Genomic DNA, 18,906 nt, shown 5'->3' with positions numbered 1-18,906 from the left:
CAATTTAGAGGGCATAAAATTAGCTGGATGTGAAGTCTGAGCTCTTGAAGGAGCAGCTCGATTCCTGGCACGGATGGGCAAGCAGTCCTAGTCCCAAAGTATTTGTCACCAGGTGCAACCCAGAGCTGTCACCGTCAGAGAGGGACTTTTCCCTTCTGTCACTGGAGCTGCTGTGCGCACAGCTGCTGAGGAGCAAGGACTTTGAATCCTCTGAAAGCTCCATTGATTGCATCCAGATCACCTAAATAACCAGAAATAAAAATAAACAACAGAAAAAAAATAATTAAAAACCTCCCTCAACCACTCAAGTAGATGGCCACTTTATTTTCCCAGTGTGGATTCCCTTTCTTTCCCCCTCCCTGCTTGACAGCATCATCTTTTTCTCCTTTAAAAAAGGAAAAAAAAAATGTAATCTATTTTAAGAGCAGGGGGCAGGGCAGAGGAAAACAGCTCGGCTCGGTACAAGCCTCAGGGCAGCGAGGAGTTTTTTCTGCTTTCTGCCTCGCTGTCTCGAAAGGAAAGCTTGCAGCTTTTTGTCTGCTTTTGTGGTTACAGCGTGTCCGCCGGCAACTTCTGAGCTGTTTTGTTGCATTTTTTTCTCCTTGTTTTGTTGCGTTGTGTCCTGAGAGATGCCCACAAGCCCTTTAAATCCCAAGCGCTGCCTCGTGTCTCACGGCCCTTCCCTTGGGTTGGGGACAGATTCGAGCGCTCGGCGTCTTCTGGAAGCCTTGCCGGAAAGGAGCGGAGCGTGTTTCAGCGTTTGTGCCAGCAGCAGGAACAGAAGCAGGGCTTGGAGCTCCAGCAGGAGCAGGAACAGGAGGCTGGCCCCACAGAGAAGGCCAGCTTGCACAGGGAGGAGCCAGGGCCGGCGGTGAAGCTGGGGCGCTTGGCCTCACTCGACGCGTTGGGCAGGCGGCGGCGGCGTGCGGATGCGGGAGGGAAATCAATGAGGAGTCATAGCGAAGACGGCTCTTCAGCCAAGGGGAAGGAGCAGGCCTCGCCGAAGGGAGCTGACATTTGGGGATTACTGGAGGAGGGAGCACGGGGGAGCCTCGCGGCTCTGGCTGCCAGCCCCAGCCGGCGCTAACATCTGGGCACAGCTGTTTGCCGGAGCCCTTTCCGCGGCCGCCCCTCGGCTCGTTTCGCAGCCATGGAATCGAACGGCACCTTCCTCGCCTGCAACAGTAAGTCTGTGCAAACGTCCTTGCGTTTCAGCCCTTTTATCTCATGTGAGAGCTTGCTTTTTTCCTCCTCTCTCCTCCCTCCCCCTTTGCTGCCGCAGTTCTCTCGGTTGGAAGCAACGCGGCGTTTCAATCAGCGTTACGGGGGAGAGGTGACAGCTTTTTCTCTTTTATTAGGGTTAGATGTGTTGCTCGGAAGGGTGTCTTGGCTGATCAGCGTGTGCGAGCTCAGCCGGGCTGATCCAAATCTCCTCCCCTTTATGGTGAAACTGGGAGCGGGACAGATGCTCAGCGGAGTAAATCAGGCTCGGGGAAAGGCAGCAGAGCCAGGATAAATCTCTTCAGCTCAGCGTCTGCCCCCAAGACTCTGTAAATGCTCTGTAAAATACAAGTAATGTTTCTAAACAAAAAGAAATCCTCTCAGCCCTGACAGCAAGTGAGATTTAAGAAGTCTTGATCAGTACCAAGCCGAGGAGGCTTGTCTGATAGACAGGGTAATGAAATATCCCTTATTCCCTAGTCTGACGTGTATATGTCGATCTGTTACCTCTTCATTGTGTTTTATTCACTCTGATGAGCAGGAACAGCTCAGGACTTGAAATGGGCAAAGTCTATGTGCTTATTTGTTGTTCTTGGGATAGGTGCTTTCTTCCTGTAGATGAGCTATAAATAAAAATAAATTAATAGATCGATCTGTGATTGACTGTAAACAGAACCAGCTAGCATTGCCAAGCAAAATACAAAAAAAATCACCCCCAGGCTCAAGAAATCTTCCCTCTGCTTTTCCCAGAACCTAGAAATCAGGCAGGAAGGTGAAACTGAGGTTAATGCTAAACTTTGTGTAGGTATCTCATTCATTATAGAGCCACTGGGGAAAGAAAGCTAGGAAATACATCTGGAACTATTAAAAGCTTTCCTAATCTGGCTTGTAGGTCATTTTTCAGTGAATATTACTTTTTTTTTGTGTGTGTGTGTGGTGTTAGGGATCGGGAAGAATTCAGTGTCTGTTCGTTATTCTATTTTCTTGTCTCAGACAGAAAAATAGACAAGTATGGAATGAGCTGTGTGCTTTCAGAAAACTATTTGCTGAAATTCCTTGGCACATACGTGCCCAAGTGCCAAAGTCACTCCGAATGCCAGACTTCTTAGACAGGAGAGGTTGCTCACGTGCTGGTTACTTAGCAGGATCAGACTTGTGCTGCTCCGTTTGTCAGAAATTTCTCAGATACTGTGGTTTTTAGAGATATGTTTTATCTTTGGCTCGGTGTTTTGAAGCTCAATTTCTCCCTGTCCCACATGGACACAACTGTGTTTGCTGGGTCAGAATTAACCACAGACACTCGGTTCCATCCCAGCACGCAGTAAGAGACCCCTGGGATATCTTCCAGTAGCAACTGTTTTGATGGGAGTTTCCGAAAAGTTTGTAGAGTTCTGTTTGTTCTGTCTTAGGATGGAGATCTGAATCCTGGGATGAAAACTGAGTGTGCTCTCTTGTCCGTAGACCCATGTAGCTGCTGTGATTTAGAGGTCTGTGCCTTTTATTCTGGATGCATTTGATTCAGCTGTACGAGCTTCTTGTTGCTTTTTTTTTTTATAAAAGCTCATCTGCATTTATTATACAATGGATCTGCCGAACTCTGTGGGCTATTAATAAGCTTTCTTTTGCCTCATGAACCTGGCATGTATGTGAACTGGGGGTCCTTGTGCTCACCCAGATTGTAGAATAGCTAATTTGTGCTATGCCTTATTCTTATACACTGACCTCTTCATCCCAGACACTGTGCACATTGTGCGGGGAATGCCAGAGCCCCGTTACGGGAATGCCTTCTGCCACAGCCCAGGGTGAGAGTCAGCAGGGAGGGGCTCGTAAAATCCTACAGAACAGGCCGTTTCCTTGTTTTTCTGTCAGCCGGTCCCGAGGACTAACTTCTCTTGGGTTTAGATTTCCAAATGAATCATCTCCACCTGCCCTTCGAAGCTGGGAGCGCTGAGCAGGCGCCTTCTGGGCTTCACCCTCCGTGGGTGGAGGTGATGCTGCTTGGCATCAGCTGAGATCTGCTCCGGAGCAGCCGGTGCCTTTGATCTCCTTTCCTGCAAACAAGATACGCCTGGCACACCTGGATTGTTGGAGGTTGTGCCAGATGCATGACGTGGGGTTTTTTAAAGCCACAACTTTGCCAATAGTGCAGGAGAATTTGCCATACTGGCGCTGCTCGGTGCATTAAACATGCTGCGTTCCCTTTTGGCACAGGACAAGTCAAAGCCATCTTGGAACTTTTTTTATTTTCAATCAAAAACTGCTAAATGTCCAATCGGAGCAATGCTTTTTAAATAAAACTAAAGCACTTAATTGGTTTTAAGATGCTCAAAGCCCCAACATCAGGCTCAGAAGCAGACGAGTAGAGCCAAAAGACGCTTGTGGAAAAATAGATTTTAAAGAAGAAATGAAAGAGGAGGAAGAAGGAAATGCAGTCACTTGGAAAACTGCTGCAGGTAGCAGGGATGAAAGGACACTGCCAAGTACAGGGAAAAGCAAGAGGAAGAGGTGTGGGGATGGGGTGGTTTGTGCAAGGTCAGGAAACTCAGCCAACTGGACAGGCAGCTCTGGGAACCACAGGTGTTGATTTGGGACAAAGTATAGTTTCCTTCACAGGCAGATCACATATATATATAAACAGGTATTAATAGGGAAAACTGCATCGTGCTCTTGGTAATTTGACCATCCAGGGTGGGAATCCGCTAGCTAAACACAGGCGTCTGCAGGAAATTGCAGACTTGCAGGGATGAGTTACACGTTTCCTGGCCCCTTGCTCAGCACACTGCAGATATCACAGGATCCCAGAATCGTTTAGGTTGGAAGAGACCTCCGAGATCACCTAGGCCAACCTAAAATGTAAATATCTAAATACTGTGAGACTCACCCCCAGTCCTTGAATCTCCAAAATCCTTCCCATGGGTGGAGCATCTCAGCCCTTACTCAGTCGAGCCCACCAGAATGGGTGGCTGCAGACCTGGGGACAAACCTGAAGGTTTCTCTTTTTCTTTATGCAGGTAGAGAAGATTTTGCCACAGTTTCTTCTAAACCAAGATACTTCCACACCTTAAATAAGCCACTTGAGACGGTGTGTGGGGAGAAAGCCTCACACCTTGGGCTGCCCCTCACACAGGTGTCTTTTAAGGCCCTGTGTTGAGAGCCACACAGCAAGTCTTGGCTATTTCTGGCTCTAGATACAGAGTGATGAAATTCCAGATAAATCACACAGGGGAAAAAAAAAAAAAAAAAAAAGAGAGATATTTTTTTTCCCCTAGTTTTGCATAACTCAGTGGTGCAATTCAATTATTGCACAAATTTTGCCCTGCGGTGGAATGCTCTGAGTGGCCTGCTTTTTGGCCAGGGAGGAAATCTCAGCTCCTGAATATGATGTTGAGAAAAGCTGTTAAGTGGCCTGAAAAAAAAATAATTGAAGCTGGGACCCACCTACAATTGACTTTGGTTTCATGACGTGAAAGTCTCCATCAGTATGTGCTGAGAGATGTGACTTAGGAATTGTCACATTAGGACAGCCACAACACGATGCCTGGGATCAACTCCTCCTACACGAAGCTTTAAGATCACCCTGCTTCTGCTCGGCAGGACCTCTCAGGCACATTGGACGAGAAGTAGAGTGGGCGAGAAAAGCCAGAGTAAGGAAGAAAAGAGAGGTTTGCTGATGCTGCCACCAACTTTGTGGAGAAGCCCATTCTCAGTGTCACCACAAGGTGGAACTTGGTCCATACCACATGCACCGAAATGAATCCATGCTCACCGAGCAGCAGCAGCTTTGGCCAGAGATGCAACGATGTTTGTGGTCACAGTCCCCCCTCCCTGCTCCCCACTCCTCCAGAGGGAGCAAAAAGGGGAGAGCTGCTGTAGAGGAACCACTGGCATTTTTTTTTTGGTGGTGGTGGTGAGAAACTGGCTGTTCCAGCAGCAAAGCCTGGTCCTGTGGTGTAACTGGGGAAAACAAAGCTGAGAGACAGTGGTGGGTAGCAAGGAAGGGGGAAATGGAAGCAAATGGAAAATGGAAGCTAATGGAAATGGAAGGAGGAAAATCCCAGGCAAGAGCTGATGTAAAAGCCAGGTGTATGCAACCATGGCTTGATGGCACATAACAAAAGGGGTCTCTCAGAGGCACCTCACAGGTGACATCAGTGTTTTGCAAAAGCACTTAGAAAACCAACTGATTTATTTGTCACTTGGCAGGTTTTCTGCTTTTCTGAACAGCAGCCGCTGCCCATTGCTGCAGGTGGCTGTGCTCATTTCCACGCAGCCGGTGCACTGACAGCACTCCTCATAAATAATGTGCAAAAAAAATAAATAAATAGTGTGCAAAATCATCCTCGGACTTCATTGACCACCAGAAACTTCAGGTTCTGAGGGCTCCATCACGCTAAGCAGCAATGGCAGGTTGCCGTATAAGTACAAATCAGCTGGACCAGAACTTTTCCAAGCCTTCATTGATTCTCAGTTCACTTGGATTGAAAGCTTTTGTCCCTGGTGAGGGCTAAGAATAGGTAGGGTGAGCAGTGATACTTTGACTGTGCTGTTACTCTTTTTTAAATAATTCTGTTGAATTTCACCGTGGGTGAGCCTGGGAGGGAAGCTGAAATTATATTAAAATACTTCAAAGAAAAGCATCACATGAAATAGACCTTATTCTTGATAAGGAATAAGAGCAATGAACAACCTTTGACCTCATTAGTGGGATTTTCCCCCCAAATTGAGATGTGTAGGTGTTGTGCAGCTGCCAGAGGCGTTACTAGTCCTAATAGAGCAATTTACATCATGTGCCTCATGCAATGGGGAAGTGGTGAGGGCATCACCAGCATGGATATTTTCATTCCAGTCCCAAATTATCACAAGTCGGGGCAAATCAGCAGTTGACAGCTGTCAGGTCATTGGGGTCAGCGTGGTGTAAAGAGGTTGCCATCAGTAATAGGGCTGCACCACTTCTGGTATTGCCCAAACGTAGCCACGGTAGGTGACCAGTTCCAACCCCAAACCAACCTGCTTCTTCCTCTGTGAGTGGTAACAGAGCTTCCTTTGGTCCTTTGCATACGGATGTGATAAAGATTAATTCATTCTGGAAAATTGCCTGAAGAGCAGCCTCAGCATTAATAGTTTTCTCACATAGCCCATTTCCTATCAGGCTCTCCAGCCTTTCTGTCTCAAGTGCCTGTTTCCTGCATATTGAAGCACTTTGCTAACTTCAGGACCGTGTTCTGACAACCTCATTCCCATCAATTTCCATTTGCTCCGCGAGTAATCTAGCCAGAATCGATAGGATGATTAGCAAAGCCCCGATCCTGGGCACAAGGACATGAATAACTTCACTCATGTGACTAGTGCCATCGATTTCAGTGGGGTTGGTCATAGGGGTAAAGTCGCATGGCTGAGTGTTCACAGGCTTCGTCCCCAGTCAGGTGTTACCTGCAGTGAATAAGGGCCGGAGAATTTATCCCTGAGCCATTGAAGGAATCATTTCCTTCAGCACCAGCATGTGACACAGCATCGGGTAACATCAATGAGTACCCTGCAGTGCCACACTTACCCATCACGGCTTGTCTATCAGATCTGACATTATCTCTAAATGACCTCAAGACCACAATAGATCCAGATCTCTTGTTTCCCCAAGCAGGGTGTTTCTGGCCCAGTGTTGTCATTTTTGTTTTAAAAACAAACTGATTTTATCTGCCTGGCATTTCTGAAGTGTTCACAACAGAACTTGCTCATTGCTGCTCTGGAGAAATGTCTAAACTTGGTGAGCGCCGAGATCTTGTGCTTTGCGTATGTGTAAACTTCAGGGATAAGTACAATAAAATGTTCTCTGAGAGCCTGGGAGGCTCTGGGCAGTGCTGTTGCTGACACTTTTTATTAGGAATTAATGAGAAAATGAGGCAGAAGGGATCTGCGTGCTCCCAAACCGATCCCTATGGGACACTGGCTGCTGGGAGAGCTGGTGCACAGAAGCAAACTGTTTTGCCAAGGCGAGTACAAGAGATGACTCTCTTCCCTGCTCCTTAATTAAATCAGCACTCTCCAGTACAATGTGAAATACGGGCAGTGCTCAGAGCCTGCTAGCTAATAAGCATGAGCTAGCCATCACATCACGGTGCTCACCCACCCGCCAGGGCAAGGGCAAGCCCCCCACTGCCGGGGGAGGGCTACAAAGACTTCTGGCACCAGCACAGAGGGCTCAGAAGAGGCTGGGGGTACTTCCTCAAGCACACTGCCTGGCTGATGTGTTCGGCAGTGTCCCATCCATAAAATGCCTTTATTTTCCTTTGCCTTCTGCGACTTGGAGCTGCTATAATAAGGTGTTACTAGTTGTGCTGCTGTTCAAGGCCAGGCAGTGGCTCTGCCTAGTCCCCAGTGAGTTTCTTACTCACTGTGCCAGGGATTAATGACTCCGATCCTGTCCTTGTGCTGGTCGGGTCACGCAGTCATCTGTGCTGATCTATGTGTGTTAGTAGCGCTTCCTCCAAAATACAGAGAAAGAGGAGGATGGCTGGGGTGCCAGACACCTGAAATAGAGAATCTGTTTCTAAAACCAAACACAAAATGCACTGGGTGTGATGGGGGCTGATGGTGGAGAGACCTGGATCTTCAGCAGAGATGGTGACACGTGGTTTGCTGTTGAGCTTCTCAGGCAGATCCTGGTTCTGCAGTAAGGGGCATTCACTCCAGTTTGGATCCATCTCCCCACATTATTTTCACTTGTGGCTGGCTTTTCAGGGCGGCAGCTCTGCAAAGGCAATGACAAAAACCTGTAGGTCTGTAAATTCACCTAGGATGGGACAGCTTAATAAGCAGACCTCTACATTTCACTGCAGAAGGAGTCATGGCTGGGGAAGAGATGGATCATTGCCAGGAGAATAGGCAACAAACATGAGGGTCAGCAAGGGAAGCTTACATAAACAACTTAAACTTATATAAACAAATTCTTCACTATGAGAGCGTCTAACCTCTTGAACAGTGGTCTAGATCAGCTGTTAAGTTTCCATCCCTAGAGATATCCCAAACTCACCTGGACAAGGCTGTGAGCACCTGACCTGCATTTGAAGTGACCCCACCTTGGGTGGGTGGTTGACCAGGAGACCACCAGCTGTGATTCTCTATAACCAACTTGTTAACTTGCTTGGGATAAGCCCCCATCGGAGGTTAACATGTAGAGGGGTAAGCCCTCTACATGTAAACCTGAACTACGAGAATAAACCCATAGCTATGCAGAAACGCAGGGTAAGTGACTCACCCAAGTCACGTAGGAAATCGGTGGCAGGGAAGACATTCTCTGGAGTCTCAGGAAAATGCTCTCCCCTAGGTGGAAAAAAGAGCATTAAAACAATTTCCGAGTGGCTTTCGGGCTACGTCTGCCTGCCCCGGTGTTTTTAGCTTCCTGTATGTCAATCGCTGCATGTCAGTGGGAACAGCGCAGAGCTCGGCACAGAAGGAAAGGGTGGAGCTGAGGTCCCTGAGCCAGGCGTTTGTGGGCAGGCTGAGCTGACGAGCCCCCTGGAGCCACAGGCAATATTTGGGGCCCCTCCAGCCCCTGGAAAGGAGGCACAAAACCCCACTGGCTGCCTGTAGGAAAACTCGCTCCTTCTACCTGGGCTGCTGCCGGCAGACAGCCGGCTGTAATTTGGCACCCAACGCATGCAGCCGATGAGCAAGCAGGAGGAGAGACTTCCATAGTCCCACCCCTAGCCGGACTCTGCCCTCCTCTGCCTTCTTCTGCCTGGCCTTTCCTCGCTGCCTCTTTTCCCTCCTTGGAGCCCAGTTGGACACGGCGAACGCCCCGGGGTTCCTGGATGAGCAGGGATCCCCTCGGGGCCGACAGGGCCCCCCATCCTTCCCGGCGTGTGGTGCCTCGTTGCGAGCCCTACGCTGGACCATGCAGTGCTTCCGAAGGCCGCCCAAACGCACCGCGTCCCAGGAGAACATCCTGCGGGAGCAGAGCCATCGAGTGGCCACACTGAACGGCATCAGGCTGGGTAAGGGCCACGTTGGCCAGACCCTCGGCGCTTCCACACGCTGGCAGCTGCTTCGCTTCTGCCTCTTTTCCCTGCGCAGAGGCAGCGCTCCACCCTACAGGCAGCTCTGAGGTTATTTTTAAACTCCCGAGGTTTCTTTTCCTTTCCTTTGCCTGTAACCACCCGCCAGATGTACGAACCACGTCGGTCGAGGCATCAAAGAAAGCGGGACCTCCCTGGCAGAGGGTGGGTTCGCAGATCTCTTGCTGGGCTTTGGAGCTGGTGGTGCCGTGAGGGTGTTTGGGGGCGGCGGTGCCTCTTTTCTGCCCGGTTTTAGGAGTTGTCAGCGGTGCGGTGCCAGCTGATTACAGCCCGAGGAACCACTCAGAGGGCTGCGTTCACCAGATGAAAAGAGACAGGAAACCCCAGCAAGTTTCGTAACTTCTCTGACTACGAATTTACGGCTAGTGCCTGCTGTCTGGAGAGACAGCCCAAGTGGATGCGGGTCCGTTGATTTACGTGGCTACAGACAGCAGGTGGAAATGGAAAATCACCATTCAATCCCCCCCCCGAGCTGTCTGTGTTTAATCTGAAAGGCTTTCTGCCCTTTTAAACTGGCAGTCCTGAGCTGTGCCTGGTCCTCAACCAGGTGGGAGAGAGGAGCAGGCAGGAGGAGGCTTGTTTTATAGCAGCCGTAATTGATGTTTTTATCAGATCAGCAGATTTGCAAAGCAAGCAATGCAGAAATACAGACTGTCGCTGTTGCCTGTAAATATCATCCCAACTATCTCCTCAGTGAACTCAGAGCCAGGCTGCTGCCTTGACAGTTGTTGTTTTATGGTGTTCCCTGCTTGCTGTAAACCTGAGATGGGTAACACAAAGGTTAACGTTTTGGGGCTCTTGGTGTTTAAAGCTTCATAGTGCAGGATATTAACTTCATGCTCGCGGTGGTGCTGTGTGTGCTCGAGGCTCTCCTACCTCTGCCAAATGCAATTTTCCCTCTGAACAGTTCTGTACACTACGTGTGTTGTTTTTAGCAAGTGTTTGACTGATATTTTTAAGGAGGGGAGCCTGACCCTTGAAACACATAGCACAATTTTGTGTGACAGGTGTGTATTTGGTGTTTTGCAGAGGATGCTAAGCAAGACACGGCCCTGCCACATGTTTCAGGCAGGATCTGGACATCTATTTCAGCGTGGCGATCGTGTTTCTCGTGCCCAGCACTGTTATATAATTGCAAACCTAGATCCCTGTCCCACTGCACAGTGTTTCTGGATCGTTAGATGACGTTTGTATATGACAACTCTGTTTTTTTTCATACAGAAGTTTCCATTGCTGTGAGACAGAGCTCTGCACGGCCAACCTCATCAGCTCCCTGGGGATGTCTGGTAGAAATCCCCAGGGGCTGGTTTGGGTATAAAACCAAAAATGAAGGTTCTGCTTTGAAAAGATGTTTTTGTAGGTTTGTTTTTTTTTCAGGAAAGCAATTCAAATGACCAACTGAGAGTCATGTCCCACTGACACACTGGGGTTGCATTTGTTGTCCTATATTGTCAGATCAGAGCATGTTGTGGTCCATCTCTGACCTAATAAAACGCTGTTATCTGCCTCGTAGGTAGGAACAGAGAAACTAAGAGCCTTGCCCAAGGTCATTTAAAGAGTCTGTGGCAGTGCTTGGACCTGGCATAGGATGCAGGGCCCAAAACACGGGCCTTATTCCTTCCTCTGGGCCTACCATGGTGGCTCAATCCATATTTTGGGTTACTGTTGGCAGAGGTCAACTCTGGGTGAATGCTGTATATCTGAAAGGCCCCATGAGAGTACCAACCTCCCACATCAGAGGGGTAATGGAGCTTTTAGACACCCATCCTTAACCCTCTTGTCCTTTCCTGACCAAATTCACCATCTTCTGGAGGCAAACTTGTTTCCATCCCCTCCCTGGCTTCTCTCGCTGTCCTCTGATTCATGCTCCCTGACATCTTTGATCGTTGATCTCTGCTGTCCTTTTACCATGCACTTTCTCTCTTCATCTTTTTCTCCTACTTCTGTGAAGGGCAGTGGCCTCCTTCACTGTGTCGTTGAACCTGTCCTGGTCTTTGGTCACAGTGGCCAAGGATGGGTGGGGATGGCTGGCAGGGCTGTTCCCAACCTGTAGCTGGATCCTCTGAAGAGGAAAGAGAATTTTGTCCCGTGCTAATGCAAGGCCTGGGCTATGAGAAGGATGAAGGGCTCACTCCAGCTTGTGTCCTACCTGTGTGGATCTAGTTTGGAGGAGACAAACCTTCCCTTGACTACTGCTAGTGGCCATCCAGATTTGCCCTTATGACATTGATGCAGCTTTTTGATCAGGTGCCATGACATGTTATGCATGCTGCATACGATGTCTGTGCAACAAAACATGTCACAGCAGGGGTTTCTCATTGCACACTTATGCACATAGGCATCCAAAGGAATTGGTGGTTTTCCTGCTTTCCTGCTCATGTCACCCCAGGATGGCATGTCCTCCTTCTAGTCCCATAACAATGCCTTGCATGGTTGGGGTCTGAGGGAAGATGGAGTGAGGCTGGGAGCCAGAACATACATTTTGTGGGTAAACGCAGAGGAGGAAGTTTGTTCCCTCTCCAGAAACCTTCAGGGTTACCACATCACTGTTAGTGAAGCCTAAGTCTGCAATTCTTTGTACTTGAAAGACTTTAGGATCAGAGAGGAAGCCTCAACACTGCAGCTCATGAGACCAAGGCCTTGTGGGGCTGCTGTGGTGTCAGTCCTTCCTGTGGATGGTCTGGCCTCTTGTAGACTGGGTATGCTTGAACCTCAGCAAACCTAAGAGGGTGCCTCAGATCCCATAGCTGGGATCAATCTTTCACCCTTCTGTGCCTTGTGGGAGCCAGATTTTTCCTTCTCACCATGAATTTCTTTCTGAAATTTCCAGAGGAAGCATTCAATGCCTCCTCCTGGGCACTTCCAAACCTGACGTTGGAGCTGAGAGGCTGTAGCATGAACAGGCACTTAATTACTGATACAACTAATTGAATGTAGAGGAAAGAGAGAGGCCACAGCAACCTCTTCACGATCTTCAGCTCCCGTTGTGGTGCTTTCAATTCTGGATGCCTCAGCGAGGCTCAGCTCCAGGCCTGCTCCTCGGCCTTTGGAAACAAGTGAGGTGCCCTGAGCTGCTTACTGGGTGGACATAGGACACCCCTAATATTTATCTCTGACAGAGATCACAGACTTTACCAACCTAAAATGACCATGTTTCGTTTTTCATGCAGGACTTGTGGTTTATTGCCTTGTCCTGTTCAAAGAGTGGCCGTTCAAGGCAGCTCTACCCAGGGAGGAACAAACCCAATGGCCCAGGGGAATGCCATGCTGCAGTATAAATCTTATTGCACAAATCAATTAACTCGGATTCCTGCTTCGTGGGGCTCTGTGTTGTGTTTATGGAGCGCTGGGACATATCCTATGATGGGAGTGTCAGGTGGCTGCAAGTGGCCAAGTAGTTATTAGTGACAGCCTCACCTGCATCCTCAAGATAAGGTTAGCAGAAGTCATGCTGAGTTGGAGTTGGGCTTGTTCAATGCTACGGAGCTAAACGTTGTTTCACCAGCTTTGAAACAGCCTTTTATGCAATGTCAGAGCTGCAAGGTGCCTATTACAGGAAGCCCGGGGTGTGTTCCTCATGTTTCATTCTCCTGCTGCCCCCCACCCGCCCTGCACCAGTTCACACACTGCAGATCTCTAATTAATGGTTGGTCTGAGGGACAAAATCTCCAAGGTATTTAGGTATGTGGAAGTCATATACTTCTGAGACGTTCAAAACCATGTAGAATGTCAAATGTATGTTTTGAAAGCCTTAGTAGATGACTGTTGCTTCTCTGGATGTCTAAGTGCTTTCCTGAACCTGGTCTGAGATGAGAAATCTCTGCAGGTGCTGGGACCAGAAGGGGACAGCTTTTCGGAGAGGGACCTGTTTTCATGAAGGAAATTTGCTGTGAATAGAGCTGAATTCTCTTCAAAGCTCCTGACAGTGCTCCAATTAAACGTTGCACAACTTTCCTGCCTCTGCTTTTACTTTTATGCTGTCGTTCTTGCATCTTAACTACATTTACTGTGAAGGAAATATTTGATGCTTGTAAACCACCTGAGAGTTGTAGTACAGAAATCTTTAGACTCAGTCTAAGAAATCCACAAGGCTCCAGTCTCTTTTGTGAGCATAAAATGTGATGTGGCAGATTTCTGGGTCTCTACTCTGCCATTCACCCCAGAGCTGGTTGCACTGTAGTGCTCTGTTTATGTCTCTGACTTGTGTCCTGCTGAAGGGAAGACCCTATGTACATTATTTCTTATGCTAGCTCTTAAATATCATTACCACTACTCTTTCTCCCCAGGCCTGAAAGATGACAAGGATCTGAAGTTCCTCCTGAAAGGCAGCCAGCTGCTGAAGGTGAAGTCCAGCTCTTGGAGAAAGGAGCGGTTTTATAAGCTCCAGGAGGACTGCAAAACCATATGGCAGGAATCGAAGAAGATGCTGAGGTCTCCAGAGTCACAGATCTGTAAGTAAAGTCTGCATCATTGCAGGCGTGGGGCATGGTCTGCAGAGGTGCTTGGGGTGAACCAGGACGTGCTTGTGGTGCGAAGGCAAGGCTTGGAGCAACGCGACCAGATCCTTCCCTCGTCCTGTATCATACACTGAGTTATGCTGTCTGTTTTGGAGACAGCTGGGAGGAATCTGCCGAGTCGGGAATGGCCGCATTTCCCAAGCTTGTGAGCTACTGCTCAAAATTGTCATGGGGTAGAATGAACCACAGGGGCTGTGTGGCGTGGCGTGGCGTGATGCGGTGTGCAGAGGGAAGGGCACGCCAGCAGCAGTTGGCACCCAGGTGTCCTGTTGTGTTGAGGGATTGTCCCACTGGGGCATTGGGCTGTGCTGGGCTCAGCAGCCCTACCTGGCGTATTTCCTCTCCAAATAAAGGGTTCGGGTTACTCAGGTGTCTCTGTGGGGACACCTGAATGTGTAATGCATGGTGTGTGATGTGGCTTGAGCATCCGTGGCATGGTATGGGGCACTTTGGCTGCTGATTTGGGCTCTGCCAGGACAGATGTCTTCGGGAAGGAGAACCTATTCCCATCCTTATCTTGGAAATTCACAATCTGCCCCATTGTAAGAAGTCCAGATACGACAGTCACTATTGCACGGGCACAAGGACAACCATTCATCCCCAGTATCACCCAGCTCAGAGCCATAACTGGGAACAGGGGCTCCTGGTCCTGCCATGTGCTGTCAAAATGGGATCAGGCAGTGTATGTATTTCTTTGTATCTGCTTTATTTCCTTCCCATTTTTTTTTCCTGACATATTTCACTGTCACTGATAATCATGGTCTGGTAAAGACAGGAGGTAAATGAATAATGTGGAACTTATTTTGTAGCATACTAAAATGTAGAACATGCTGCCTGGGTTATTTACACTGTTTGCTTTTAACAGTCACAGCTAACTAAATGAAGAGTGGGTCTTCCAAACTACTCCATCCCTCTCCCAGAAATGGTGAGGAGGAGTAAGGTAGCAGAGCAAAATATGTTTAGTTTACAACCCAAATCTTTTATATGACTTTTGCCAGCTCATTTAATCTCTTTGTGCATCCTTCCCCCCCGCATTTCCTTTCTCCTCCTCAATCTAGCTGTAAAAAGCTTTGGATTAGAGACTGTCCCTTGCTGTGTGCTTGCATGTCCCGCATGGTCCTAAGCTCAGCAGGGTCCTGAGCTCAGCTGGGCTGTTTAGGTACCAGTGCAATACCCCATAATAACACTTGAGCTCTGTCCCAGATAAAAGCTAAATCTTTTCCCAGATTATGTCTTCCTACAAAACAAACAAGGGTGTGAGTGGAGAAGAATGGCTTTCAGAGCTTTCTTTCCTGTGCTCTGAGCCAGCAGTTTCCAAATTACAGGGGCTGAGGACACCTCCAGCAACATTCCCACCCCAGCTGATCCTCTGACGTGAACAGGAGGCTTCATGGACCTTGAGGTCTGCTCAGAGGAGCACTGGTCAATCCCATTCTCTCCATCGCTGGGCCAGTGGCGTGGAGAACTGGCCCCACCGTAACTTTATTCTGTGTTAAGTTGCAATAAGAGCCCCGCAGGAAGATCAAATCCTTTGAGCTGGGTGTTGGGCACAGGTTGGGAGTGTGTCTGCGTGGGTGTGGATTAACACCACCCGAGATAGACTTTGCTAACCGGGCCCAGTTAACGTTATGGCGCTGCTGGGGATGGAGGCAGTGCAGAACCAGCTCTGCCCTAGGAGTGTCCTTGGTGCAGTGCAAGGATGGAGTAGAACTGCCTATTGACTCACACCCACAGATGTGCTCCATAACACTCCCACACATTCACACCTTTCCCCACAGAAAGTCTTTTTATTTTTTTTTTTATCGTCAAGAGACCAGGAAGGGAGACAAGGCATTGAGGCACAGCTGTCCTTGCTGCTCTGAAAAAGCAAAGGGCAGCAGTGAAGCTGCTGGCTCTGCACCTTTGTGCCCTGCTGGCTGTAGAAGCGTGCCTGATGTCAGCTTGACCAACCAAGCACGCTGGAGCAGGCCACGTCCCACACGCTCCTGGGAGGACGTGCAGGTCTGCTGGAGGTGCTGGCACAAGTTTTTGGGAGGGTTGGATGGCCACCTTGGGGCTGCTTCAACAAGCACAGTGGATGTGCCTGAACCTGGAAGTCAACAGGAGAGATGAATACAGGACTGATGCCTGCCCAATCCCCAGTTGAAACTCCAAGGCCACCCATTTTCCCATGCCTTTCTCCTCTCTTGGTCCTCCGGGACCTTTCATTCCCAAGTTTTCGGAGTGATTGCTGGGTTTGGGTTTGTTTATCGGGTATTTGACTTCACCAGGATGCTTTGTGTTTAGGTACAGAGAGGATTGCCCCTGGTTCATGCTGTGTCCTCTGGCAGGCTTTATTGTTGTGGCCACCTTCTCGTTTGGTTTGGTGTGTGTAGGCAGTCAGAAGACAGAGGAAGAGTTCAGGATCACTGATTTTATACACAAAAACAAGAATTTCAAGGCGAGTCTCTCCAGAGGGTCACCCTTCCTGGTTAACAGATTCCAGTGCACTCCAGGGCAAAGCCTTTCTAAAACTGATGATAAGCTGCTTTTTTTTTAAGGAAGGAAAAAGAATGAGCTGAATGGAAACTGGGAGGTTTGAGCAGCAAGGCCTAATCTTATCTGCAGCTGAACTCAGAACAGGCATATGGAGGCACCTCAGAGGAGCAAAGTCTGGATAGGGTAAGGGTTATGTTTTTTATTTGGGCAGTTTCCTGTTATTCCTCTTGCTGTTCTTATAATCAGGCAGAAAAGCTACTCATAAACCATTGTGTGCTGGTGTCTGTAGGAGATAAAACTGCGGATCTCTAGGGATAGACAGGAGAATCTCAGCTGATTGAAGTTGAAAAAAACCAACATATCAGGGTTGTCACAGGCACAGATGTTGCCTGGGTCAGATACAAGGCATACAACCATTACCTTCCTCTGCCTTTATTTTAAACAACTGGAAATTTAGATAGGATGCTGTCGTGATATCTCTTATTACCTACAGGGCTTTTTTTGGGGAATAGGCTGCCCTTCTAATATGGTTGTTACACGGGAGGAATGTAATCCATTTTTTCCCTTTTTATCCATAATCCATTATTTTTCAATACTTCCATTTAGGCCCAAGGAATGAGTTTTTCAAAAAGCCCCTGAAGCACCTTAAGGGGACGGTTCTCCAACAAATGTTAAACCACGATCCCTTGGGGTTCAAGTGGCAGGATTAACAGTTTGGGGGCAAAAGAAGAGGTTTGTGCAAGGGGGCTGGTAGACAGCCAGTTCAATCAGTGCCCATTCTCTCCTGAGCATCATTATGGTGGGAGAGAGGGGAGGCAGAGGGGAGTGCACTCAAGAAGCAGCAACCTGTCAGTAACGCTGTCTTGGCTAGCTGTGGTCAAATATCAGGTCTCATCTACACATGCAAAAGAATAGAAAGCCACGTGCTGCTTTCAGTGAAATCAATTTTTGAAAGTTTTTTTCCTAAACCAGCTGAAATCCCCAGCTTGAGCTCACTTAAGCCAGCCTCAATCCCTTCAGAAACTCTCTGAACTTGAGGATCTGTAGGATGGTTGAAAACTTTCCAGTGAAACACCCTTTGGGGCGTTTGGTGGAAAAACAGACTATTCAGAGGCGGAAGGAAAAGGCTGAATGAGTGGTTGAGATTCAAGGATACTACATCAGGGCCCCAGAGGAGCAGGTACCTCACTGCCTCCTGCACCCTTTCTCTGTTGGAAGCTCAGGGAGATGACGTTTCCCATGACAGCCATGAGCGAGCTTCGCACACCACACAGGGGGTGACTCACTGGGGGTGCTTCGTTGAGTCATGAACTGTGCAATCAAGAAACAAGTTCAGGCGTTTTGGCTCAAACATTGCAATTTCTAGCCAAAAGCTTTACTGAAGTACTACTATTGTATTTTTTTTTTCTTTACTTTGGTTAAAAGAAAACAGTTTGGGAAGCAATTTACAGAGGCAAGCTACACTCACTTGCACAACTGTTTAAATGAAGATTGTATTATTATTTTAAAGCATGAAATTGATATTTTCATCTAATGATTAATTAGCTTCAATATTAAAAATGCACAGAATTTGTTCCAGTTCCTCCCAATTCCAACACAATTATAGGATATTTTATGCAGTTTAAAGCTTTATAATACTCTGTACTACCAGTGTTCAGCAGAAAACTTTTTCCTTCAGTTTTCAGTTCTATTAAATTCAGGAACACCCTTGAAATGCCACGTGACGAGCATACCATGCCACTTTTGTGGATGGATGAACGATTGCCTCCATTGAATTAATTCTCTGAACTTGCCTTTAGAAGAACAGAAAGGACGTGGTATTGCTCTGTGCCTGCTCAAGTCAAGAAGTAAAAACTTTAAGTTGATCCCAGGGATCTGATGAGTGCCAAAAGTCAACAGAAATTCTCAGCAACCTGTATGCACATAGCAGGAAACTGACTACAACAACAGCTTCCTTCTGGAGCTGGTTAGGCAGTTTCTCTAGGAATCGTTGCCTTCACGATCAGACATGTATTTGTCCCTGGAAAAATATTTGCTGATGTGAATATGTTATGCAAGGCAGCCATCAGCTGTGAAAACAAAACCGTCTGTCTGTGGGTCTCATTAGTTTTTATCAAAATCATTCAACCCATAAAACAAGTCACTTCAATTGCAGAGCTGCCTGTTTTTTCGATTTGATTTTAAATCAGGCCACTGCATGAGTTTCTGGGACAGTTTTCATCACAGGCAGTCTGCTGGCAAATACCGACCTTATTCTCTATAGCAAGTTAAATGCAAAGGTGGAAGTGGTAAGAGCCTTAGATCCAAATTTAGTGGCAGGAGAAGTAGGAACTAGTGGCAAAAATAGTTTGCAGGGACTTGCTTGTGGTGTCTGGAATGTAAATAGAGATCACTATTTATATCAGCGCCCCGATCTGTGTTGCTTATACAGAAAGATTGGGTAAAGACCTCTTATTAAAATGTATTCCTGAACAACCTGTGAAATTACACGTGCGTTATATCAGTGGTTGTCAGCTGGTGATATACACCAGCAATGAGGGCAGGCTGCCGGGCAGCAGATCTCCAGTACAAACCATGTGCTGAGCAAAGTGGTGGAGGGGGAGCGAAGAGAGCAGGTG

General features: G+C 47.9%; 1 protein-coding gene and 1 long non-coding RNA gene across 4 annotated transcripts in view; one reads left to right on the top strand and one right to left on the bottom strand.

Annotated features, from left to right (window-relative positions):
• Positions 1 to 506: 506 nt before the first annotated feature.
• PLCD1 (phospholipase C delta 1) overlaps positions 507 to 18,906 on the top strand; it is a 52,755-nt gene continuing 34,355 nt past the window's right edge. Inside the window, exons 1-2 of one of the 3 annotated variants that reach the window (XM_068673336.1) lie at positions 507 to 1,184; positions 13,580 to 13,744. In XM_068673336.1, the coding sequence (XP_068529437.1) occupies positions 1,151 to 1,184; positions 13,580 to 13,744 (199 nt within the window). In that variant the 5' untranslated portion in view covers positions 507 to 1,150. Of the gene's footprint in view, positions 1,185 to 8,365; positions 8,461 to 8,956; positions 9,213 to 13,579; positions 13,745 to 18,906 lie in introns of those variants that run through there. The other 2 variants (XM_068673337.1, XM_068673335.1) reach the window with 2 other exon arrangements.
• On the bottom strand, positions 5,568 to 8,612 carry LOC137852058 (uncharacterized). The gene is made up of 2 exons (XR_011093634.1): positions 8,474 to 8,612; positions 5,568 to 7,966 (listed from the first exon to the last, which is right to left on the bottom strand). It is a non-coding gene; the product is annotated as an uncharacterized lncRNA (long non-coding RNA).

This window comes from Anas acuta, chromosome 2 (genome assembly GCF_963932015.1).
Source record: "Anas acuta chromosome 2, bAnaAcu1.1, whole genome shotgun sequence".
Taxonomy (NCBI): Eukaryota; Metazoa; Chordata; class Aves; order Anseriformes; family Anatidae; genus Anas; species Anas acuta.
Note: the sequence above shows the minus strand (reverse complement) of the source record. Positions and strands in the feature narration are given on the sequence as shown.